This window comes from Lithobates pipiens, unplaced genomic scaffold, assembly GCF_037356315.1.
Source record: "Lithobates pipiens isolate NorthernLeopardFrog02 unplaced genomic scaffold, aLitPip1_a1.2 Scaffold_18, whole genome shotgun sequence".
Classification (NCBI taxonomy): Eukaryota; Metazoa; Chordata; class Amphibia; order Anura; family Ranidae; genus Lithobates; species Lithobates pipiens.
Genome location: NW_027507758.1, coordinates 137,301,110 through 137,328,395, shown reverse-complemented (window position 1 = coordinate 137,328,395; position 27,286 = coordinate 137,301,110). Strand labels below are relative to the sequence as shown.

The window sequence follows — 27,286 nt, the reverse complement described above, 5'->3', positions numbered from 1 at the left end:
AGAATTCTAGATGACACATATACACTGTCCACATTGCCAACAATACTGCCTGTCAGTGGCTCACAGTGTATTTGATATATAGACCATACATACTTTAAAATTATTAAGTCTATATACAATTGCAATATGTACTGTATATAAACAAAGCTCTTTAGCAGTGGCATTGCTAGGGGGTGGCTTTTGGGGCTATAGCCCCGAATCTGGGGCCCATAGTCCCAAGTCTCTGCAGGGGTCCCCAAGGGGATGGGGGGTTCTCTGGGGACCCTGCTGTAAGGGGGGCTCTCCGGGGACCCTGATGTAAGTGGGGGGCTCTCTGGGGATACATATATACACAGATACATACATACGTATATTATATACATGTGTATGCCCACCCAAGTGTATGACTTTCTTTACTACGCTGCTATGGGCTCAAGGTGTCAGTGCTGCCAGTTTGGTTATAAATGCTGGGGTATGTTCCTGACACTCATTGAAACGGAACAAGTGGCTTGGACAAGCGAAACGACTTCAACATTGCAGAGAAAGTCCAGTTGAATATGATTAACTACTACCATATAAACTATGACTTGGATAAATGAGAACCTTCACAGGCTTAAATAATTTTCTTTAAATTACAAAAAAAATAATCTGTTCGAAAGATAAGAAGTCAATGTTTGGAAATAACTGAACTGTCACTTAAAGACGTGTACAAGTTATAGTTTAAATACATGGTTAGCATGCTTTGGTTACCTAGTAGCTGCCAACAAGACCTCTCCAAGTACTAGCTATTGTAAAACACTATATGCAGGGGAAGAATTTGGCATGCGCAGTAGATAAGAGGATGGATTTGCGAAAATACCATCTAGCAGATGTCTGCTATATACAGATTGACACATAGAGAGGTGCTGTCAGATCCTTTGTAACCAGTCATGTGATCTTTGATGATTATGGAACCATACCAGGCATATGAGACACATATATGTAGTATTCTGCAATGTTGAATTGCAATGCCTTAAGTGCTACTGAGATAGCCTTATGCCCCGTACACATGATTGGACATTCTGATAACAAAATCTGTGGATTTTTTCCAACGGATGTTGGCTCAAACTTGTCTTGCATACACACGGTCACAGAAAGTTGTTTGAAAATTGCGAACGTCAAGAACGTGGTGATGTACAACACGTATGACGGCCCGAGAAAAATGAAGTTCAATGGCCAGTGTGGCTCGTCTGCTTGATTCCGAGCATGTGTGGAACTTTGGGTGTCGGAATTGTGCACACACAATCGGAATTTCAGACAACGGATTTTGTTGTCATAAAATTTGAGATCCAGATCTCAAATTTTGTGTGACGGAAATTCTGATGGAAAATGTCCCATGGAGACTACACACAGTCGGAATTTCCGAAAAAATCTCCCATCGGACATTTTCCGTCGGAAAATCCGACCGTGAGTATGGGGCATAAGGGTAATATGAAGTGAGCTTCAGGCAAACAGTTGTGATTGGTAACACAGGAGGTTTTTAGTTGCTCTCCCGTTATAAACTGTATTGTGCAAATATAATTCTAACAGTAAAAGCTGACTGTAGCTCACAGTAGTAGAATATGAATTTACTGGAAGTATGGGCAGAGCTTAGGCAGCAGTATACCAATAACCATAGCTGCTTTATAAAAAAAAAAAGCACAGGTATTCTAGTTTTATACATCTGTCAGTCAAGCATGCTGGGGAGATAGGTGCTGAAACAAGAAGATCCCACTGGCAGAACTGCAGATCACGGAAAAAAGTGCGGGTACTTGATCATGTGATTTGATCTGTGATGTCACATGACCAAGTATAGTAGATGCCTGTGTAACATGCTGAAAAGTCCTTACACTCTTCACTGGTCTTTTGGCAGCTTTCCTGTGCAAATCTCTTGGTGGACCATGTTGGAATATCTCTCCGTCTAACGTATTATGATTTGTTGTTTTACTAGAAGGCAATAAGGGGGTGGTTACAAATAGACGTCAAACAAGGGGTCCAAGTTTTGAATTGGGGTCCATCAAATTATAGCTTTGCCATTCCATACACAACTTTACTGGTTGCAGGTAGAGGAGCAACTAGCATATATAAAAAATGTTCTACAGTATATGCATTATATATATATATATATATATATATATATATATATATATATATATATATATAGTGAACTCTTGCTGGCTGTGGCCAATGGTTTGCCAATACTACACAGGCGATGGTCCTTCAATCATTACCTATATTTCTGTAGCATTCCCTTCCCCAAGCTGAAAACTGAGTATCCGTTTCAGCCTGTAGCATGCAGTACCAAGGTTGAAATGTTGAGTGTTACTGGATTAGTGATAGATGGTAACTCAAAATCAAATGAACTGACTCTACTGGTCATGCCAACCACAAAACATAAATTCAAATAACCAAGACAAACATTAATACTAACTGTTTATTCATGGCATGAGTGTAAGAAGAAAACTGACTTGCATGTAATATATCAGTTACTACGGATACTGTTAATGAGTGGTGGGCTTAGCTGGTCTAGGACTTCATGAAGATTTCCACCAAGCCAACTGTTGAAGGCATATGACAAGGTGGACATTTTATTATATTTGTGTTAATTATTTAAAAAACAATTAATTGTATCAATAATTCTGAATAGGAAATCTAGGGTACAGTAGCCATATTGGTAGTGGCACAGGCCACAGTATGTATTGTCCAGCTAATTAGCCTAATGTTCATTAATTAGCTATATTCTATGCTGGAATTTGTGGTGACAATGACATCATTTTGAAGGGTCTAGTGCAGAGATGAAAGGGTGTGCATTATTTAAAACATAATCCTGCCCAGAAATAGATTACAAATAATGATGTGGCAAGTAGAATAAACTATTGAAGGAGCACAAGAGCTTCTTCAGTCTCTTCAACATTTCTGTTTTAGATGAGGATGCTGGTGAGAAGCGAGGAAAAGACAAATCGAATCTTGCCTCTCAGTGCAAACCAAAAAAAAACACATATTTCTCCCAGTATAACATTTAATATCACCCAAAACACAGGTGAATTTCTATAGATAGATAGATAGATAGATAGATAGATAGATAGATAGATAGATAGATAGATAGATAGATAGATAGATACCAACATATAAATAACTCATCTAACACAGTAAATATTTAATAATGTGTTTATAGCAGAGGATCACAGACAATCTATGTGCACTGATATGCAGTAGCACGTTGTAATGAAAACTTGGTGATCTGAAGTATCGTTAATTGGTAAAGAACTTCATATACAGGTTAGGACAAGTTGTCATTTTAATACAGTGAAGTCTCACTAAAAAAACTGCATTAAAAAGAGCTGGATATAATAAATTACAGTAATATCTTGAAAAATCTTCAAACCTTTTACATTTTAATAAGACTTTGGAATACATCTAAAAAGTTGATTCCAGTATATATTACATGAATTGTTAATAATACATTCTAACATGCACATACAATGCAATTAGTCATCTATGATGACTTCTAAAGTACAATGACGAAATATGTACTGTACTTAATTTGATGCTATCATCCTCTAATAGTTCAATGCACATCTAAAAGTAAACACAACATCAATGGCAAAAACACAACATAAATGGCAAATTTGTATATGTACCTGCAGATGAGTCTTTTCATCCATCAGCACTAAAATTAGTTTATGGTGTAAATAAATACAGTTATGTATCTCAGCCTTAAATCCACAGGTGCCAAGGAAAACAGTAACAGAACATATACATTGCAAGGTGTCATTCTCTGTGTCCTACCTGGTACTGCAGTTGATGTGTCTAGAAGGGTCAACAGCATAAGAGCCAGGAGAGGAAGGAAAGCAGGTATTTGCTTGATATTATTCCTTTGAGCCATCTTTTTACATTAGACACCAAGGCAAAGTAAGTTGGGAGAATGTAGACAGGAAAAAAAAGAATCACTGAAAGACAAGATGCAAGAAATTCCTTCTGTGATAATGCACCAGACACTAATACATCCCAAAGTTGTCTCAGCCTTTCCCCTTTCCATCTGTTCTCTCTTTTTCAATTTCTAGTTCACTGTGTGGAGGGAAAATGAATCATTCTATACATAAGAAGTGAGAGAGCACCATCTAGTGCATTGCTTGGCAGAGTAAAGTGTATAAAATTAGCTGGGATGTGTCACTCCAGGCATTGAAAAGTTATAAAAGTAATCTATACAGCCAGATGTGAAGAAAGATTGTAACACTGATGCTAACATAAAGGAAAATCCCAACCAGGATATTTATTTTCTGAGTTGATAAAGACAAGGCTCAGCTTTTGCCAGTTGTTTATTTTATCTGGGATCCTGGCAAGAAGGGTTGTCTCTGCCCTAAAAGTCTTTACTAAGTTAATATGGAGAGTCTAGCTCAAAGAAAGTTCCACAGCTGCTGTACATAAATCTGAGAAAAGTCTAGCTGGGTTATTGGGTAAGTGGAGAATCACCACTAACCAATAACAATCAGACTCGGGTCAAGGGGGAGTAGAAATGGCCCCAGGCACAGAGTTTTTATATGAATGAGGGGCAGGCTGGGAGCTTGAATCGCTCCATTCCCCGGGACCTCACTGACAAGAGCCATTCCTGTTAGAAGAAGCAGGGTCTTCAACGGCTACCTAAAAGAGGATTCTGATGAGGGCAGACTGCCCTTCTTCCTGTTTCACCTTGTCAAGTGACCTGAGATGGAAAGAAGTAGAAGTTGCCTTGGTTGGGTGACATGTTAAGCAGGAAATCTGAAGTGAGTGGGTACTTACAGGGTGGGGAACAACCCTAGATTTCTTCTCTCATCCTCAGAACTTCCCAAATATTCTCTTTATCCCTCCTTTAGAACTCTTTACCCCCCTTCCTCCCTCAGAGCCCCCCCCCCCCAGATCTCTTTAGTTTAATGCACCCACAGAGACCACTGACAGCACTGTCATAGAGGTATTTTTCCTTTTAGTGACACCAACAACACAGGGGAATTTTTTATTCCAGTGGCACCACCAATGCAGGGACATGTTTTCCTTTCAGCAATACCATCTACCTAGGTACATTTTTTTCCTTTCAGTGACACTATCTACACAGGGGCATTTTTTCCTTCTAGTGACAACATTGATGTCAGGACATTCTTTCCTTCCACTGACAAGGGGCATTTTCATTCCAGCTACAGCACCTACACAAGGACGTTTTTCCCTCCAGTGACACCACAAATGCAGGGACATTTTCCTTCCAGTGACAATACCACTGCTATTAGTCCCCCACCTCTTCTATCCATTGAGGGAGGATTCAGTTTGACATTGTCACCCTTGACATTGAATGGCCTTGTCCCTGTACTTTTTTTTTATTTTTATTTTTCTTGTCCCTGCACTGTCAGCAACCTTAGGTGTCATCTTTTTTGTCATACATTTTTTTTAATATCACAGGTTTATCTATATGATCTTTTTTGTACGTTCTATAAGGTTTTTCCTTTTTTTATACTAATAAAATTAAAAATGTTATTTACCTTTGAGCTTCAATTAGTGCCTATATAGTCCTACTCCTTGTGTATCTATATCAGGGATGATGGCACTTCATCTACTATAGCCAGATTTATTCTCTAGCATCCAGTACAGTCCAGCCAAAGCAAGCTGTCAGCCTCTCAGTGGCGTTGGATGGTGTGACTGTACATTATACCCACACCTACATGCTGGAGCCTCATGCACCAGGGGTGTGCATGAGATCTTAAGAGGAAGATTAGGAGTACTCCAACATGCAAAGAATCTATGAGCAGCTGTGGGACTGAACTGTCAGGTGGGTGTTTTTTACACAAAAAGGGCAATTGTCTGGCCTGCCAGAACTCCTTCTTTCTCAGAAGTGTTGTGCTGCAGGAAACGTAGATTAAAAGATACAGTATCTCACAAAAGTGAGTACACCCCTCACATTTGCCTTTTGACAACATTGAAGAAATTACATTTTGCTACAATGTAAAGTAGTGAGTGTACAGCTTGTGTATATACACAGTGTACACTGTGTACACTGTAAATTTGCTGTCCCCTCAAAATAACTCAACACACAACCGCTGTCAACAAAAGTGAGTACATCTCTAAATGAAAATGTCCAAATTGGGCCCAAAGTGTCAATATTTTGTGTGACCACCACTATTTTCTAGCACTGCCTTAACCCTCTCGGGCATGGACTTCACAGGTTGCCACTGGAGTCCTTCTCCACTCCTCCATAATGACATCACAGAGCTGGTAGATGTTAGAGACCTTGCGCTCCTCCTCCTTCTGTTTGAGGATGCCCCACGGATGCTCAATAGGGTTTAGGTCTGGAGACATGCGTGGCCAGTACATCACCTTTACCTTCAGCTTCTTTAGCAAGGCAGTGGTCATCTCGGAGGTGTGTTTGGGGTCGTTATCATGTTGGAACACTGCCCTGCAGCCCAGTCTCTGAAGGGAGGGGATCATGCTCTGCTTCAGTATGTCACAGTACATGTTGGCATTCATGGTTCCCTCAATGAACTGTAGCTCCCCAGTGCCAGCAGCACTCATGCAGCCCCAGACCATGACACTCCCACCACCATGCTTGACTGTAGGCAAGACACACTTGTCTTTGTACTCCTCACCTGGTTGCCGCTACACACACTTGACACTATCTGAATCAAATACGTTTAGCTTGGTCTCATCACTCCATGGGACATGGTTCCAGTAATCCATGTCCTTAGTCTGCTTGTCTTCAGCAAACTGTTTGCAGCCTTTCCCTTGCATCATCTTTAGAAGAGGCTTCCTTCTGGGACAACAGCCATGCAGACCAATTTGATGCAGTGTGCAGCATATGGTCTGAGCACTGGCAGGCTGACCCCCCACACCTTCAACCTCTGCAGCAATGCTGGCAGCACTCATACATCTATTTCCCAAAAAGAACCTCTGGATATGACACTGAGCACTTGCACTCAACTTCTTTGGTCGACCATGGTGAGGCCCGTTCTGAGTGGAACCGGTCCTGTTAAAGCACTGCTTGGTCTTGACCAGCGTGCTGCAGCTCAGTTTCAGGGTCTTGGCAATATTCTTCTAACCTAAGCCATCTTTATGTAGAGCAACAATCATTTTTTTCAGATCCTCAGAGAGTTCTTTGACATGAGGTGCCATGTTGAATTTCCAGTGACCAGTATGAGAGAGTGAGAGTGATAACACCAAATTTAACACACCTGCTCCCCATTCACACCTGAGACCTTGTAACACTAACAAGTTACATGCCATTGGGGAGGGAAAATGGCTAATTGTGCCAAATTTGGACATTTTCACTTAGGGGTGTACTCACTTTTGTTGGCAGCGGTTTAGACTTTAATGGCTATGTTGAGTTATTTTGAGGGGACAGCAAATTTACACTATTGTACAAGCTGTACACTCACAACTTTACATGGTAGCAAAGTGTAATTTCTTCAGTGTCACACGTAAAGATATAATAAAATATTTACAAAAATGTGAGGGGTGTACTTACTTTTGTGAGATACTGTATATTACTACTCACACTGGGTTAAAAATACATATTTTTCCTTGTACAAAGAATGAAGGCAAGTATTGTAGCCATATATATAGAGATCACGGCGGTCCTGATTAAATCATAAACAGTTAAATCAAATATTTCTTAAGTACTTAAACATAAACCGGCCGCTTTGCTGTTAAAGTAGAACTAAGAACAAAACATTTTGTGAATTTTGGATACATTGAGTATCAGTTTTTTTTTTTGCCATCTGTGTTCCATTGGGGAAATTTCCCTTCACTTACTGTTCCATTACTAAAACAGGAAGTGACAGGAAATTCCTCTGAAGTCAGGGAAATTGCTGGTTATCACCAGGGTCACCAGAACTAGTGTCCCTAATTCTATTTTATTCCTGTTCTGATGACAACTTAGAATTTGGGCTTTTCTTTTACTTTTACTCTTTTTACTTTCAGCAAACAGGAAAAACTGGTTTTCGAATCCCTTTCCACTCTATCCAAACCATCATTTTTATTTTTATTTTTTTGCCTTTAAATATACACTGAGCCATAACTATGAACACTGATATATTAAGTGAATAACATTGAGTATCCCATTATTATGGCATCTGAAAGTCAGTGAGATATTTTATACAGCAAGTAAACATGCTGTCCCTGGAATTGATGTGTTGAAAACAGAAAAATGGGAAACGCAGCTAAAAGTACCAACAACAAACTTGGGGACATGAGAACTGGACCATGGGGCAATGTAAAAAGGTGGTTTAGTCTGATGAATCACGTGTTCTGTAACATCATGTGTATGGCTGGGTACCAAGGGATGAGATGGCACCAGGATGCAGCATGGTAAGAAAGCAAGCTGACTAGGGAAGTGTGATGCTTTGTGCCATGTTCTGCTGGGAAACCTCGATCCTGTCATTCATGTGGATGTTACACATGTACAGTGCCTTGCGAAAGTATTCGGCCCCCTTGAACTTTTCAACCTTTTGCCACATTTCAGGCTTCAAACATAAAGATATAAAATTTTTATTTTTTGTGAAGAATCACCAACAAGTGGGGCACAATTGTGAAGTGGAACGAAATCTATTGGATTTTTGAAACTTTTTTAACTAATAAAAAAAATGAAAAGTGGGTGTGCAAAATTATTCGGCCCCTTTACTTTCAGTGCAGCAAACTCACTCCAGAAGTTCAGCGAGGATCTCTGAATGATCCAATGTTGTCCTAAATGACTGATGGTGATCCTCGCTGAACTTCTGGAGTGAGTTTGCTGCACTGAAAGTAAAGGGGCCAAATAATTTTGCACGCACCACTTTTCAGTTTTTTATTTGCTAAAAAAGTTTAAAATATCCAATAGATTTCGTTACACTTCACAATTGTGTCCCACTTGTTGGTGATTCTTCACAAAAAATTAAAATTTTATATCTTTATGTTTGAAGCCTGAAATGTGGCAAAAGGTTGAAAAGTTCAAGGGGGCCGAATACTTTCGCAAGGCACTGTACCACCTACCTAAATATTGTTGCTGAACAAATACACCCCTTCATTGAAATGGAATTCCGTGATGACAGTGGCCAATTTCAGCAGGATATTAATGCACCCTGCTGCACTGCAAAAATTAATCAAGAATGGTTTGAGGAACACAAATTCAATCCCATCGAGCACCTGTGGGATGTGCTGAAAAAACAAGTCTGATCCATAGAAACCCCACCTCGTAACTTACAGGATCTGCTTCTGATGGCTTGGTGCCAGATACCACACCATACCTGCAGGGGTCTAGTGGCGTTCAGCTGGTCAGAGCTGTTTTGGTAGCAAAAGGGATTGTCTTAGTGGCAAAATGGGGGACATAATCATTATTAGGTTGGTGACCAAGAAGTTATGGCTGATCAATGTACTTTTAGCTAAAAGTATATGGTAATGCTGGAATAACTACAGTAGCTGTGTTGGTGTAACCTGTGTCACCCCCATTGAGCAGGAGCTTAGATCCTTGTGTAGCGAGGGCACAGTTGGGGTTGCTAATAAAAGTGTGTTGGAGGCCTTTCTCCTTCGCCTTTCTCCTTTGTCAAGGCTGTGGATATCTTGATATCTCGAATAGCAACAGGTATATGCAGCAAATACCAAATTTTTTGAAAAAAAATTTTTTATATGAGTTACGAAAGCCCTTATTAAGTTAAAAAAAAATAAGTGTTTTAAAGAATTTTAAAGTGTTTTCAAATTGTATTAAAAATGTAAAATACACATATAAAAAACACAAACTTAATATAGCCTGGTGAATGGAAAGAGAAAAAATGAATCAGATGTAGTGCGTGAAGTTAGAGAGCACCACTAGAGGGAGTAATGAGACTGGCTATACTTGTAAGAAGTTAGGTACTGTATAATGGAAACAATGTTGCCAAGTTGTATTAGGGATAGAAATGGTATCCGTAACTGTAATTTATAATCTTAAAGTGGACCTTTAACTGTGCAGATTGTCCTCCCCTGCCACTCTTTTGTAAAAAAATATGTGTGTGCAGATGCAGGTATTTAGAAGCCGGCAGAGACCAGCAGCGCATCTGCACACGTATGCCGCCAGTTTCTCCTAGTTAGACATTATAGCACCCACTGCACTTGTGCATATATGTGGAAATAAGCCACATACACCTCAAACTTGCAGCTTAGTAACACACTTCCTCCTGGGATAGTGGTGATGTAGCAATACCAGGAGGCAGCGTGGCCTTACCTAGGCAAGAAACAAAACAGTGCTGTCTTGCTAGCACAAAAAAGTAAACCAAACATGAAAATCATATTTTTTTATATTTTTTTTAGCATTTTTGTAAGTGGGGGAACAAAATTCAAAACTTGTTTTCTAGAATTAAAGAGGTTGTAAAGTGATAACAATTACTGCTAGCCCCTCTGTTATAACAAGGTTTAATACACAGCGTCAATGTTTTTTTAAAATCATGCTGCTAAATACCTTATTTCAGAGTGCCGCTGTGAGGTCACGTGACCTCCCACCGCTCTCCTCCCTACAGAACTACAGCAGGAGCTTCCCTCTGAGATTTCCCCCTGACGTCAGCCGGGAGTCATGTCACCGCTGTGTTGTTCCGCTCAGCCCCTCAGCCCCTTAGCCCCTCTAGTCCTTAGATCAGGGGAGGAGAACGACGGGAGGTCACATGACCACACAGTGTGCTCTAAAATAAGGTATTTAACAGCATAATTTAAAAAAAGCATTGCTTCCTCCATACCCCCCCCCCCCCCCCCCCGCTGGTAGAAAAAAATGGCTCAGCGGGAGGGATCCATCAACTCAGACTGTGCAAGAGTTTCTGTCCTAGTGTCTATAAAGTGGAGCTAAGAGAGGTTAGTCATTCCTTGTGTGTTCTGACCCCCCAGGTCAAAACAGAGGGGATTTTTGTCAGCCTCTGAGCACCTGTGGGACTTATTACCCCCACAAAAGGGCAATAGTCTAGCCTGCCGGGGCTTCTATGTTCTTCTCACCTGTCTGTCTCAGAGACAGGCTTCCTGATCAGACTGTTACCTGCAGAGACATACAGTAAGGGGAGGCAGGGCCTCACCTGCCCTGAACATAACAAAAAAATCAAGCTTCAAGGGTCGTAGCTCAGCGACCTGGGGTGACAGACAGGCATGTACTGGCCATAGGGACTATAGGGAGTTTCCCGGTGGGCCGGTGGCTCAGTGGGCCGGTTTCAGTGACAGCCAGTGGCATCGCTGGGGGGGGACTTTTGGGGCTATAGACCCGAATCTGGGGTCCATAGCCCAGAGTCAGTCCAGGAGTCCCCAACCACAGGGTCCTGGCCCACTACCTGCCCTCTTTCTGGTGACCCTGATGTAAGGAGGGGCTCTCTGGGGAACCTGATGTAAGAGAGAGGCTCTCTGTGGACCCGGATGTAAGGGGGTGGCTCTCTAGGGACCCTGATGTGAGGCGGATGATCTCTAGGGACTCTGATGTAAGAGGGGCTCTCTGGGGATCCTGTTGTAAGAGGAAGGCTAAATGGGGACCCTGATGTAAGGAGGGGCTCTCTGGGGACCCTGATGTAAGGAGGGGCTCTCTGGGGACCCTGATGTAAGGAGGGGCTCTCTGAGGAGCCTGATGTAAGGAGGGGGGGCTCTCTAGGGGCTTTTTTGTGCAATTGTGTACAGTTTATATACTGTTTTTTGTGTGTTTGCAAAATTAAAGTGGGCCGGTCTGCATGAAGTCCAGGGCCAAATTTTTGACCCAGTCCAGCCCTGGTGACAGAGACCCCAAATTTGGGAGGTATGTAGCCCACGTCCTACCCACCACTGTGACCTATGGTTCCAGAGATATGGGTCTCCTTGCGCAGCCTGTCAGAAGCTAAATAGAGAGCAGCCACTTTAAATACAAGCTGACACACTGTTTGCAGCAGACTGAGAGGTTGAGCTCACAGTGCCTCTCCTCACTTCTTGTCAGAGGCACTGAGCTGAATAAACTGCTTGGAGTCTTGGGCCAATGGTACAGTGCCATTGGTCCTAACTGTCCAATAAAAATGCTGCAGTGGAGGCACGCCTCTCACTGCAGTGTCATAGAAGGGCCATGTGTCTAAAAGACAAATGCTTCCTTCCCGCCCAGCCTTTTTATCTACAAGGAAAAAAACATGGGTTTATGGGTATAAGACTTACCCACAATCCCATGTTTTTCTCACACAGTTAAAGCGGAGATTCACTCCACGGTTGCTTGGTTCGGGGTAAGCTTTGTTCACCATCTTTGTGATGCTGTTTCGTCATTATGCTTCTATTATGTAATGCTGATAATTAATGTTTTATGTTTGTGTCTTTCTTTATATTTATAGTGTTTATTGTTTGATAAACTGCACATCCTCTGAAGAAGCGTACCTGCGAATCATGTCGGGCTATAAATGTGCAATAAAACACCTTTACGCAATCTACATTTGATAATTAAGACCACCCTTGTATACCACTGTTATGTTCTATGTATACATAATTTTAACTTTGACTTTAATAAAATGTATATAAAATTTGCAATTTCCTGCTATTTATATTTTTTGGTATCATTACTTCCTAGCACCGTTAAAATCCTTATTTTTCTCTCAACCCATTTACAAATCAAGATCAGTTTGATTTGATGCTTTCCGGAGCCAGTAATGTCTTGTTTACACCCTGATGAACCCGGAAGTGCCAAAATACTCATCACTTCTGGCTTCTTATACCATAGAGATGATCAGGGGTACTCCAGTCCTCAGTCATCTCTATAGTCACCTGTCTTCAGTCCTAGGCTCCCTGGTGGGGGGGAGGACCCTCTTCTGACACCTGTAAAAGCAATTCATTGGCTAATTAGCCGCTAGGATTACTTTTACAAAAAAGAGTATCATCAGCTGAAAAAAAAAACATTCTGGGGTGATGCAGGTAGCTGCAGGCATCATCCTGGTAAAACCACTTCGAACCAGTACGTTGTAGAGGCTGAAGTGGTTAAAAACATTCAGCGTGGATGAAGTAATAGAATTCATCAGAAGACATTTACAATTAAAGACATTTAAAATAAGGTGTTACTGTGTTTAAGTATATTTTCAAAAACACAGTTGAATTTCCTGTCCAAAAAATGTTTTATTTGTCATTAATGCGTGCCATTACACAGGAATGTTTATAAGGCATTCATCCATAGAAAGCTAAGTCTTCATCTAGCGTTTGAAAAGTAAAAACAGAGATGGGTTTGCATCAGAGGCTTCATATAACTCACTGTCAACACAACTCAAAAACAGCCCCACCCCACAACTTAGAAAACAGCTTGAGAACATGGAAACCCAGTTAAATTTATGTCTAACAGACCTCACTAAAATAAATCAGATGGTCTAAAAACAAAATGTAAATGTAGCGCTGCCCTTGTGAGGGTCACTGGTTAAATCAGTACCCCACTGGTTGCCATGACCCTGCAAGTCCTCCTCCACCTCTGACACCCTGGGTTCAGACATTTTCCCTTTGGGAATGATAGTAATAAAGCAGATACACCAGAATTGATTAAAACCAATTAACTTGTTTACTTAGTAAAATGAGAATATTGGTAAATTAACACAAGTTTACAGTTTAGAATGATATCTCTTATAGAAATGTTAGAAAAATCTATAACTGAGAGGCAATCACATATCAATATTGAACATTCAACGGTGAGGACTATAATTTGTGTATTCAGCAAGGAACATACAATGCCTATGTGAACAGGTTACAGGAAAGCAGAGGAATGACTCTTATGAATGTCAAACCCCTCTTTTTCGCTCCTCAACACACAGATGCAGAATAGTAAATACAATGTTAGAACCTTTGGCAGTAAGAACATATATTGAAATTCAACCTGCTCTTTCAGAGAGTTCTTGGTGTATTATAACTCTATGAACTCAATAAAAACAAATCCCTGAAGTGAGGAAGGAGGTGAGAAGTAGTCCTGTATTACTGTGAAGCAATCCATTTGATCTTCAGTAACCCCCTGAAAACAATTGTATGCAGAGAATTTCTGAATGGCAGAACAAAGCAACCCAAAGAAAAAACAAAGAAGCAAATCTTGTGCTGAATAAAATGCAGCTGAAATCACCAGGATCACTGACTTAAAGATGTTGCCCTCAGTAGAACTACAAGTAAAAGCGGGTTGATAGAAAGTATAAATGTCTGTATATAGTGTCTATGAAGTTTGGCCTAGAATTTTAGCATTAGGGATGCTAGATGGTGCAGGATGCAATGGTGTCTATATATATATATATATATATACAGTGTCTATAAGGTTGGGCTATTGCCCTCTCACCACACTGGGACAAGAGATGATGATGATGCCTGTATCTCAGGAATGTGCTCAGGGGATGGTGTCCAGCCTCCGCGGTACCGCGATACGGCTCGCCCGGATCTGATCACTGCAGGATAGATGGAACAGGAGCCGCCTTCAGGTCACCACTGAACAACCAAGGGGTGCTGCCCGCAGGTGTCCCACTGAATATCCGCTGGATGGTTCTGCTGGTGCAGGCCATGACTCAGCTGCAGCACACACCGTCACAGAATACCTGCACACAGATCCACGTCGGGGTCCCAAGAGAGCATGCTAGGCCTCAGACAGTTCCTCTTATAGCCACTCCCAGCAGTCTGTTCTTCCCCATCAGCCATCTGGTAATTGTAGTTCCTGATGATTCAGCAAGAGGGAAAATCCAATCCATTGAGACTACATGTCCCAAGATGCTTTCCTCTGCCTTGTCTCTGTATCATGGAGGTAACAGGACAGTAACAAACTCAGCTATAGAGGGAACTGACTTCCCTGCAGCAAAGCCGCACAGTGTCTACTGACTGCAGGAATGTATATAAATACATCTAGTCCTGGCTTTATCCATCATGGGTAATAAACCACACTCTCCCTACTTGCTAATTAGCTTTGCAGACCTGATTCCTTAGTCAAACCCATTAATTTTAATATTGCAGGACAATGCCATACCAGCAACTCAGATAAAACCCTTGCAGAATTTCATAAAAGGATTCTACAATTCAACAAAAATGCCACACGATTCAACAAAACCTCTTCTCCCACCTCCCCCTCCTAAGCATCTCAGAAATCCTATATCATTTCCTGGAATCCCCCAACCTTGGAAACACAACTCACTATCAAAAACTTAAAATCAAATAACTTTTCTCGTTCTGATAGTATTATAGCCTCATACTACAAAGAATACTCACATATTCCTGCTCCACATTAAACCATCCTGTTTAATGATCTACTGATGGACGAATTCTATTAAGAATATATTTTACAAAGAATACTGCGCTATTAGTCTAAGCCCTTGTACACACGGTCGGACATTCTGCCAACCAAATCCATTGGATTTTGTCCGACGGATTTTGTCCGACGGATTGTGTCCGAAACTGTTGCATACACACGGTCGGACCAAGTTGTCGGAAAATCCGATCGTTCAGAACGTGATGACGTTATTTTGTTACAACGGGACTACGTTCAGGCTAGTAGCCTATAGCTTTGGTGTAGGAATTTGATCTGAGCATGCGTGGCACTTTGTCCGATCGGAATTCTCTACACATGATCGGACAAGGTCCGATCGGACCAGTTTGTCAGAAAATATTTCCAACAAGTTGGAAAATTGGGTCCGACGGATATTCCGACGGAAACAGTCCAATGCATACCACACACAGTCGGATTATCCGGCAAAACGGTCCGATAGGACACATTCCGTCGGAATCTCCGACAGTGTGTACAAGGGCTAAGGCATTGAAGCTGCTAGCACTATAAAAGTATTATAAAGTGCTGCACTATCCTAACAGTGATTCAGTTGTGTGAACCACATATATAAGGTTTGTATGATCAGAATACAAATACTATAATGTCGCGTACACACGACCGGACTTTCCGGCAGACTAGGTACTACGGAATCAGTCCATCGGACAATCCGATCGTGTGTGGGCTAATCTGATCATTTTTCATTTAAACAGTCCGACTGACCTAGAAATAGAACATGTCTCAAATCTGTCCGACAGACTCAATTGCTATAGAGAAAACCGTTCATCTGTATGCTGGTCCAAATATGACACAAGGGAAGCTATTGGCTACTGGCCATTGAACTTCCTTTTTTAGTCCCGTCTTACATCACCATGTTCAAAACAAATGGACTTTCGATCGGACTTAGTCCGTTCGTGTGTGGCCAAGTCCGTTCATTTGGAAAGCCTCTTGGAACTCCGTCGAAAGTCCGTCGGGAAGACCGTTGGACCTAGTCGGCATTAGTGCATTATTTGAAGAGTGCAACGTGCATATAACTATGATAATCACCAAGACCTAATTATCCACCACCAGAGGAGGGCAAAGGAGCTTACCAAAAATGGTGGAATCAGAAACCAGCGTACTGAGTCAAATGAGATGACAAGGAGCCTAATGCAAGGTTGAGAATCAATAACACAATGTCCTCTGTCCCCTATGTTGTTTGCATTGGCGATTGAGCCTTTGTCAATCACCATCAGACAGTTAGAAGGAATAGTTTGGTTCTGTCGTTTGGTTCTGTCACTCAGGCAGGGCGGTTAAAACTGCCCTTTACTCAGATGATGCATTGATTTTTTTGGGAGATGCCTCAGGCTCATTGGTAGAATTAATGACACTCATCTCTGCTTTTGGGCAATTCTCGGGGATCCAAATCAACTAGGAGAAATCGACATTGTTGCCAGTGGATGATATGGAAATCCCTCTGCCCAATCAGCCATCACAAATACATATTAAACATATGGTTAAATATCTGGGGATCGAGGTTACTAGAAATCTGAAGGATTATATTGTAATAAAAAATATATTGCTGAATATATACCACAGAAGTGCAATAAATAAATATTTGAATACCCCAATCAAAGTGAATCACAGAATATTCATATATAGATCAATAAAACAGTGAAAAATAAGGAATATGAAGAAAAAGAATGGTGAAAGTAAAAATGCTAAAATTATAAAGTTCAGTCTGATTCAAAAGCAGGTGCCGGTATGGAATGGTTCACTTTTTAGAGCAGCAATATATTTTTCATTATTTAACTCACACCATAGTGATATTTGATGGTTCTTGTTGCAGCTTCTGTCTTAGTTTTTTTGTCTAGCGTGGTATTTTCTATCTTTATATTTTATTTGTAGGATTATATTGACCTGAATCTTAAATCATTAATGCTTAAATTTAGGGATAAATGTCGGAAATGGTGTAAACTCCCGTTGACAGTGATAGGTAGAGCAAATCTTAACCTCCCTGGCGGTAATCCCGAGTCTGGCTTGGGTTGGGATTTTACTAACACAAGCGGTAACCCTGAGCCAGACTCGGGATCGCACCGCTGGATGCAGGAAGGACACAGGGAGAGTAACTTACCTTGTCCCCTGGATTCAGCGATGTCCTCCGTGCTGTGTGATCGAGTCGTCCTCCGCTCGATTCACACAGTGCCGAATGCCGCCGAGCTCTGTTCCCTGCGACGTTACGGCGCACAGGAGCGGAGATCGACGCCAAATTCAAAAAAGTAAAAAGACACAAAACACACACAGTACTGTATTAAAAAATTACACACCCCCTTTGTCCCTAGTGGTCTGTGCAGTGCCCTGCATGCACTTTTATATTATAAATACAGTTTTTTCCAGTATTGTCCATAGCAACCAAAAAGTGTCCCTTTTTCAGTGTTTTAGGATTTGATTACATTATTGAATAATTTTTATTATTCTTTATTATATTATAAACGTTATCATACCCGGGATGTCTGCTAGACTCTGGTTTGAACAGATTTACGTGAGTTATTCCTAAGAATTACAGGACTACAATATAAAACGGCAAATTTCCATGCAAAATAATTGTACCGCTTTCAGCACCTAAAACCAGACTGAATCATACCGCCAGGGAGGTTAATAAGATGATCTGGACCCCGCAGTTACTCCATATCCTTCATAATTTTCCTGTTTGGATTACATTGCATTGGTTCCGGAGGATAGAATCTCTTTTTCGAGAACTTATTTGGTGGACAAAAACAATCTTGTATAAAATTAACCTCTCTAATGCTAGCAAAAGATGCAGGAAGGCTTGCTATTGCACATATAAAAAATTACTTTCTAGCAACTTTCTGGTTGGACGGAAATATTGGAATTTGACCCTATACAGGGCTTGCTGTTACCATTATGTAGGGATTACTCACTTGCCTCCTTATTAGAGACAGGGAATATTTGAAGGTTAAAAGGATTTATGATGGGCAAATTATTTGATAGAGTATGGCAAGAAATTAAAAATATCACTAATATAAAGGGGTATACAACCCATACCCTAATATGGGGAAACTTAGGCCGCGTACACACGCGCGGACTGTTTGCCCAACCTTGTTCGTCAAACAGTTTCGGCAAACAGTCCGCTCAAAATTTGCATGAGCGGACTTGCCCACACACGAGCGGACTGTTTCAGCGAACTGTTTGCCAAACAGTCCGCTCAACTTTTGAAATGAACGGACTCGCCCACGTAAGGCGGAGGCAAATCCGCCCATTTCGAGCGCGTGTACAGGTAGGCGGGGCCCGCGAAGGAGACGTCGCGGGCTCCGCCGCCTGGAATGGGCTTAAAGGGGAACCCCAACGCCGAAAAAAATCGGCGTGGGGGTTCCCCCAAAGTCCACACCAGACCCTTGTCCGAGCACGCTACCCGGCCAGCCAGGAAAGGGGGGCGAGCGAGCGCGCCCCGCCTCCTGAGCCGTACCAGGCCGCGTGCCCTCAACATGGGGGGTGCCTTGGGGAAGGGGGGGCCGCGCGGCCCCCCCACCCCAAAGCACCTTGTCCCCATGTTGATGAGGACAAGGGCCTCTTCCCGACAACCCTGGCCGTTGGTTGTCGGGGTCTGCGGGCGGGGGGCTTATCGGAATCCGGGAGCCCCCTTTAAGAAGGGGGCCCCCGGATACCGGCCCCCCACCCTATGTGAATGAGTATGGGGTACAATGTACCCCTACCCATTCACCTGTGAAATAAAGTACAAAAAAAAACACAACACAGGGAAAAAATATTTTATTGCACAGCTCCGGGGGTCTTCCGTCTTCGGGGGTCTTCTCGCCGGACTCCTCCGCTATCTGTGTGTAGCTCTTTTACTAGCGGAGGAGTCCGGCTTTCTTCCTCCCCGCCGCCGGCCTCTTCTCCCGACTTCGGGGGTCTTGTCCCCCTCTTCGGTTCTTCTGCCGGGCCACCGCGCCTTCTTGTAGCTCTTTTGCAGGCGGTGGCCCGGTCTTCTGTCGCCGCTGCCTTCCGTTCTTCTGTCGCCGCCTTTGGTTCTTCTGCCGGGCCACCGCGCCTTCTTGTAGCTCTTTTACAGGCGGTGGCCCGGTCTTCTGTCGCCGCTGTCGTCGCCGCTGTCGTCGCCGCCGCCTTCCGTTCTTGTTCTTCTTCTTGTTCTTCTCCTGGAGATGTTGACTCGACGAGCTCTCCGGCCGGAATGCCAGGGACACGCTCCGCTGCCACTTATATAGTGACAATGGGGCGGTGTCACATGGTATATGTCACATGGGTTGGTCACATGGTGACCCCGCCCCCTTACGATGTCATAGTCCCCATGTGACATCAACCCATGTGACCAACCCATGTGACATATACCATGTGACACCGCCCCATTGTCACTATATAAGTGACCGCACAGCGCGGCTCTGGCATTCCGGCCGGAGAGCTCGTCGAGTCAACATCTCCAGGAGAAGAAGAACAAGAAGAACAAGAACGGAAGGCGGCGGCGACGACAGCGGCGACGACAGCGGCGACAGAAGACCGGGCCACCGCCTGTAAAAGAGCTACAAGAAGGCGCGGTGGCCCGGCAGAAGAACCGAAGGCGGCGACAGAAGACCGGAAGGCAGCGGCGACAGAAGACCGGGCCACCGCCTGCAAAAGAGCTACAAGAAGGCGCGGTGGCCCGGCAGAAGAACCGAAGAGGGGGGACAAGACCCCCGAAGTCGGGAGAAGAGGCCGGCGGCGGGGAGGAAGAAAGCCGGACTCCTCCGCTAGTAAAAGAGCTACACACAGATAGCGGAGGAGTCCGGCGAGAAGACCCCCGAAGACGGAAGACCCCCGGAGCTGTGCAATAAAATATTTTTTCCCTGTGTTGTGTTTTTTTTGTACTTTATTTCACAGGTGAATGGGTAGGGGTACATTGTACCCCATACTCATTCACATAGGGTGGGGGGCCGGTATCCGGGGGCCCCCTTCTTAAAGGGGGCTCCCGGATTCCGATAAGCCCCCCGCCCGCAGACCCCGACAACCAACGGCCAGGGTTGTCGGGAAGAGGCCCTTGTCCTCATCAACATGGGGACAAGGTGCTTTGGGGTGGGGGGGCCGCGCGGCCCCCCCTTCCCCAAGGCACCCCCCATGTTGAGGGCACGCGGCCTGGTACGGCTCAGGAGGCGGGGCGCGCTCGCTCGCCCCCCTTTCCTGGCCGGCCGGGTAGCGTGCTCGGACAAGGGTCTGGTGTGGACTTTGGGGGAACCCCCACGCCGATTTTTTTCAGCGTTGGGGTTCCCCTTTAAGCCCATTCCAGGCGGCGGAGCCCGCGACGTCTCCTTCGCGGGCCCCGCCTACCTGTACACGCGCTCGAAATGGGCGGACTTTCCGAGCGGGAACAGTTTGCTCATTTCGAAAGTAGCCTACACACGGGCGGACTGTTCGCTCAAACACAGTTTCAGCGGACAGTTTTTCGGAATTTCCGAAAGACTTTTTCCGTCCAACTGTCCGCTGAAACTGTCCGCTGAAAGCCCACACACGAGCGGACTGTCCGCCCAAACACTGTTCAGCGGACAAGGTTGGGCGAACAGTCCGCCCGTGTGTACGCGGCCTTAGACTATAAGGAACTGGGAAAACTGGAAGGATTCAATCTGTGGCAAAAACAGGGGGTAAGGTACCTGAGTCAATTATTTCAGGAGGATATTTTAAAATATTTTATTCAAATAATGGAAGAATCCTGCACAACTGCCCCATAAGACCCAGTAAGTCTTCTCAACCAAGGCCTATGAACTTTCAGATATCTGGATCTTCCCCCTCTTGTTATTTCTGTCTCCCTACAGGTGGGGAGATCAGGCTCTCGGCAATCATTGACTTAGGGGCCTGCAGCTGCTTCCTGGATTCCTCTCTGGCTAAAAGACTATGCATACCTCTTCATGATAAAAAACAGAAACTTAAAGCTCATTTGGCTGATGGGTCTTTGCCTAGTTCCGGACTTGTCACTCAAGTAACTAGACCCATTATTACAATTATAGATTCTGGCCACCAGGAATTCATTTGTTTTGATGTACTGCATCCCCTTTGTTCCCTGTTATCCTAGGACATCCTTGAGTGCAAGCCCATAACCCCCAGATCCATTGGGGCAAAAAATAACTTTCTTTCTCCTCAGTCTATTGTCTATAGCATTGCTGTGTCCCTGGTTCTAGCAGTCCGGCTAACTGTGTTGCCATCCAAACCACATACAGCTTACATCAAAACATCCCAGCAGGCTATCAAGAATTCTTGGACGTATTTAACAAGGAAAAGGCTGACGTTCTTCCACCTCATCGGTCCTACAATTGTCCCATAGAATTACTCCCCGGGGCAGAAATTTGTTTGGATACATTTTCCCGTTATCTGAAATCGAGTTGCAGGTCCTACATCAACGAAGATCTGGAAAAAGGGTTCATCCCTCTTTCTCTCCTGCTGGGGCTGGCATCTTTTTTTTTTAAAAGAAGGATGGTTCACTGAGACTTTAGGGAGCTTAAAAAGGTCACCATAAAGAATCGGTATCCACTCTCCCTCATTCCTGAACTGTTCCAAATGTTTTGTACCGCGCAGGTCTTCACCAAATTGGATCTGTGGGGAGCCTATAATCTTGTTCGAATATGTGAGGTAGACGAGTGGAAGACGGATTTAAAAACCCAATTCAGACACTTTGAATATCTCATTATGCAGTTCGGCCTGTGCAATGCCCCAGCTCATTTCAATACTTGGTAATTGATATCTTCCGAAGATTCCTGGACAACTTTGTTATTGTTTACCTTGATGACATTCAAATTTTTTTAAAAATCATCTATTCAGTTTTTGGGACTTGTCATCTCCACTGATGGGATTGCCATGGATCCCCAGAAAATAGAGGTAACCTTAGAATGGCCAGCCCCTTCATACAAGAAAAGCATATAGCACTTCATTGGCTTTGCTAATTTTTATCTGAGATTTGTGAAGGGATTTTCTGCAATTGTCTCACCCATCACCCAGTTCCAAAGGTCACAAGAGGCTCAAATAGCTTTTGATAAACTTAAATAGCTGTTTATCTCTGCACCAGTCCTACAGCACTCAGCACTCAGCCTCACTTGCCTTACGTGCTAGAAGTTGATGCTTCAGAGATAGCCACAGGTACAATTTTATCCCAGTGTCAGGGACCTAAATCCCTGCTGCATCCTGTAGCTTTCTCCTCTCGAAAGATGTATCCACCAGAGAGGAATTATGACGTTGGTGACTGTGAGTTGCTGGCTATTAAATTTGCTCTGGAGTAATGGAGATAATTACTGGAGGGGGCCGCACACCAATTTAGATTTTTACTGACCACAAGAATTTGGAGTATCTCAGAACAGCTAAAAGGCTAAGACCCCAGCAAGCCCGTTGGGCACTGTTCTTCTCCAGAATTAATTTGCAGATTTCATACTGACCAGGCTCCAAGAATGGGAAAGTGGACGCACTTTCCTGGATGTTCCCTGATACCCCTGAAATAACGGAACCTGGCACCACCCTGTCTGCAAAAAATGTTTTATTAATCTTCCTTGACTTGAGAACAGCAATTAGACAGGCATCTACCCACTGTACAGAGCCAGAGGTGTCTTCTCTAAGAAACCAGGAAGGTCTGCTTTGGTACCAAGATAACATTTTTGTCCTACAGCAAGTCAGACTTCAGGTCTTGAGGACTTTTCATGATCATAAACTTGCCGGACATTTTGGAATATGAAAAACCTCTGAACTAGTCCAATGCTCTTTTTGGTGGCCCAGTCTGAGTCAAGACTACAGGAAGTATATAAACTCTTGTACTATCTGGCAACGGAACAAAGGGTCCAAATCTTGGGGTTTATTAAGACCATGGCCAGCCATGGAGAATGATTTCTATGGACTTTATTGTAGACTTACCACCCTCAGAAGGGTTTACTACCATCTTGGTAGTAGTTGACCGCCTCTCTAAAATGGCCCACTTCCTGCCCATGATGGGCACACCTTCTGCTGTAGATACCGCACACATATTTATTAAGAAAATTAACAGGTTGCATAGATTACCAGACAATATTGTGTCAGACAGAGGAGTACAATTTACTTCCAGGTTTTGGAGAGATTTTTGGCACTGTTTATTCCAAGCACAGCAGGGAGTTCTGACTGCCTGTGCATCACCATGCCCTGGCAGTCCTCACAAGGTGACGCTCTTCTGCACCCATCCAGATCATGTTGGCAACCTGTGCTTCTTTGGGCTGTATACCTTCTGAGGCACTTTCAGAGGTATACTGCACCTAGCAGCAAGGGGAGCCCCTCTCTGCATATTGGCTTCGGATCAGGTACGTGACATTACCTCTAGCTGGAATACCTGCTCACCTCCAAACTATGACCCAATTACAGAGTCCCAATCACCTGTAAGTATGTCTCCCAGGATGCCACGGGGGTACTCCTCCAAAGGACATCCCTGGACAATGATGACTTCCTCTTGGGATCTCAATCAGTCGTATGTGGGAATAAATTAATAAGGGGAAACCATAGCGCCCTCTGCTATGAAGATTTATTATGAAAATACACACAGGGATAAAAAAAATACTCACATAGATATGTGTAAAACATGCACATCATCATCGGCTCTCTACGCTGACATACAAGGAAAAAACATCCTGAAACACAGCAACTCCCACCTGTAAGCGTTACGCTCTCCATTGAGCTTCTTCAGCAAGACAAGTGTTGTCCTTTAACCACTTTCAGACCGGACCAATTTGCTGGTCAAAGACCAGACCACTTTTTGCGATTCGGCACTGCGTCGCTTTAACTGACAATTGCGCGGTCGTGCGACGTGGCTCCCAAACAAAATTAACGTCCTTTTTTTCCCACAAATAGAGCTTTCTTTTGGTGGTATTTGATCACCCCTGCGGTTTTTATTTTTTGCGCTATAAACAAAAATAGAGCGATAATTTTGAAAAAAACGCATTATTTTTTACTTTTTGTAATATTAAATATCCCCCAAAAATATATAAAAAAACATTTTTTTTCCCTCAGTTTAGGCCGATACGTATTCTTCTACATATTTTTGGTAAAAAAAATCGCAATAAGCGATTATTGATTGGTTTGCGCAAAAGTTATAGCGTTTACAAAATAGGGATAGTTTTATAGCATTTTTATTAATAATTTTTTATTATTTTTTTTTTACTAGTAATGGCGGCGATCTGCGATTTTTATTGTGACTGCGACATTGTGGGGGACCCATCGGACATTTTTGACACATTTTTGGGACCATTGTCATTTATACAGTAATCACTGCTATATAAATGCAGTGATTCCTGTGTAAATGACACTGGCAGTGAAAGGGTTAACCAGTGGGTGGCAGTGTAGGGGTTAAGTGTTCCTAGGGGTGTGTTACTAACTGTGGGGGGGTTGAGCTTTCATTTAATGTACACTGATCTCTGCTCCAATCACATGGAGCAGAGATCAGCGTCACTAGTTGCTAGGCAGAATGGAAAAATGTTGTTTATACAGCATTTCCTCCATTCGGCCGCTCCGTGAGACGATCGCGGGGATCCCCGCGGCGATCGAGTCCGCGGGTCCCGCAACCGGACTCACAGGGGTCCCGACCAGCGCGGGGCGCTCCCGATGGCACGGCGGCAACGAATATTGGACGTACATGTACGCCAATATGCCTGCCCGTGCCATTCTGTCGACGTACATCGTCGTGCGCTGGTCGGGAAGTGATTAAACTAAGTTGGGCCTTATGCCCAACTGACAAGCCACAGATAACGTGCATCCTCTTCCCTCTCATACCTCTCATACCTTGCTAAGAAGAATCAAATCCCTGGCCTCTTATTGTTATTAGACATACAGAACATTTTCAAAATCAACTTATGGTCTTACCTGTTTTAAACACTTGATAGATAGGGATATGGCCACAAAAATGGTCACAAGCACTTTCTACTGATCCTAAGCTCTTTATTAATTATCCAGGCCTCTGTCCCCTAGGATTCACATTTTTCAAAGGCACACATGAAGGCTGCGAATATGTGAACTCAAAGGCAGTAGTTTCACAGATGACATTCCCATCTTTCTTACCAATCTCCTCATATCTTTACCTAACCCGACACAATTGCTATCTACTGAGTCTACTGTATTTCTAGTTTACAGGTTAACAACTAAAAATCCAAGGCATTAACTATCAATTTAACACTGAGCTTAGTGTCGCAGCTGCAGCCATCTTGCTGCTTTCATTGGGAAGTGGAAAGCATAGAATAACTTGGCATTTACATAACAGCTAGATACAACATAATGTAGTTGGCAAGCATTCTGGTTCTCTTGAGACAAACGAAATAACTATTGGAGTCATGGGAACAATACCAAATTTCATGGCTTGGCAGAATATCGGCACTAAAAATGACCCTGCTTCCAAAACTCATACAGCCTTTCAGCGTTTTGTCCGTTTTTTCCCAGCCCATATACTACATATATTACACTACCATGCCATACTACCCAATTATTTTATTTATTACTACTATGTGCTGCTATATGTGAATACTATATATCATGCTTTTACTGTACTTACGCCTATATACTTTATGAATTTGATCTTTATTATTTTTTATGATCTGTTACTGAACAATCAATAAAAAATTATTATTTTTTTTATATGGTTAAAACCTACCTCCATTATCCAAGTGCTTCATTTTAAAGTCCCAAACTTCCTCTATTACGTACCGATTACCGGGATGGAGGCACATACTTGTGCTTCATTTAAAGTCCCAAAATTCCCCTCCTTTTTTACATATATTACAATGTGCTTTACTTCAGTTAATTTGGGAACTTTGTTCAGACTCACAACTTTAATTTCAATGGCTGCAAATCAAACACTAGCAGAGGCATGAAAGTCATACATAGTGCATATAAGGTGAACATATTCAAAGTCATGCTGAGCTATTAAAGTATAAATAAAGGCAAAACCTTTTTTTCATATTTTGGATAGAGTAAAGGAGGGTTATAACACCTTGCACCATTATCATAGAAAGGTAAAATAAATTCCCAAATGTTGTATTGTCCCCAGAAAAGTAATAGAGGGGAAATCTTTCAATGGGTACACTAGTCCTGGTAACCAGGATGGGGATTCCCTTAATTTGCAGGGATTTTCTCTAATTTCCTGATCTGGCTATGGGTCAGAAAGTGAATGTAAATCTCCCCAATAGGACACAGATGACAAACAAAAACCTGACAGCGGTAAAAAGCCCTCCCTTACTCTATCCAAAATGAGAAATAGTTGTGCCTATAGTTCTACTTTAATAGCTCAGTATGACTTGGGAGAAATTCGCCTTTTATGCACTAGGTCTCCTAATGCATGATTTTCGTGCCTCTGCTACAGTTCGCTTTGCAGCTATTGGAATGAAAGTTGTATGTTTGAATCCAGTCCCCCCAAATTAACTGAAGTAAACTATATTGTAATATATGTAGTATATGCGCTGGAATAAACATGGGTAAAACACTAAAAGGTTATAAGATTTTTGGAAGTAGGGTCATTTTTAGTTATGGTGACCCAAAAGATCCCAATGGATTACTTTATTTTGCAGTGATTTCCTCTCATTTCTTTTTCTGGCTATGGGACAGGAAATTAAGGTAAATTTACAATGGGGGGTAGAGGTTACAACCGTCCCCTACTCTATCCAAAATGTAAAAAAAAAATGTTTCTATAGTTTTGCTTTAAAAGTAAATCATCTAATAAGGGTGGAAAAACATTGTCTAATGGAGATACCCAGGGGCACTATTCTGCTGCCCACATCCTTGCTCTGCTCAGCTAGTCAGCCCATACATATCCTCTAAGAGAGTCCCCAGCTGACAGTACAAATTAATCATTGGTTTTTTGGGATGCCAGCAGGTGCTGACTCCTTTACAACCAATGTATCACAAGACTCTTTTATAAAAACTTGCCGAGTTGTGCTGCATAAATGTGAATGAGCACCATAGTAAATAACGTGATTTTCAATGTCATATTTCTGTGCGACTCAAGTCTCATCTGAAATCACACTTGTGTGACCCAGGCCTATATTTGATATGCAGCACCCTCATACCCCATACAGGTCATTAGGGACCCCCCAGAAATCCGGTGGGATGGCATTTCAC

At 42.9% G+C, this 27,286-nt stretch overlaps 1 protein-coding gene across 1 annotated transcript in view; it reads right to left on the bottom strand.

Annotated features, from left to right (window-relative positions):
• The window catches only part of FNDC1 (fibronectin type III domain containing 1), a 260,345-nt gene extending 256,320 nt beyond the window's left edge, over window positions 1-4,025 (bottom strand). Inside the window, exon 1 of the mRNA XM_077486174.1 lies at window positions 3,787-4,025. Within this exon, the coding sequence (XP_077342300.1) occupies window positions 3,787-3,883 (97 nt within the window). The 5' untranslated portion in view covers window positions 3,884-4,025. The remainder of the gene's footprint in view (window positions 1-3,786) is intronic.
• Window positions 4,026-27,286: the final 23,261 nt, after the last annotated feature.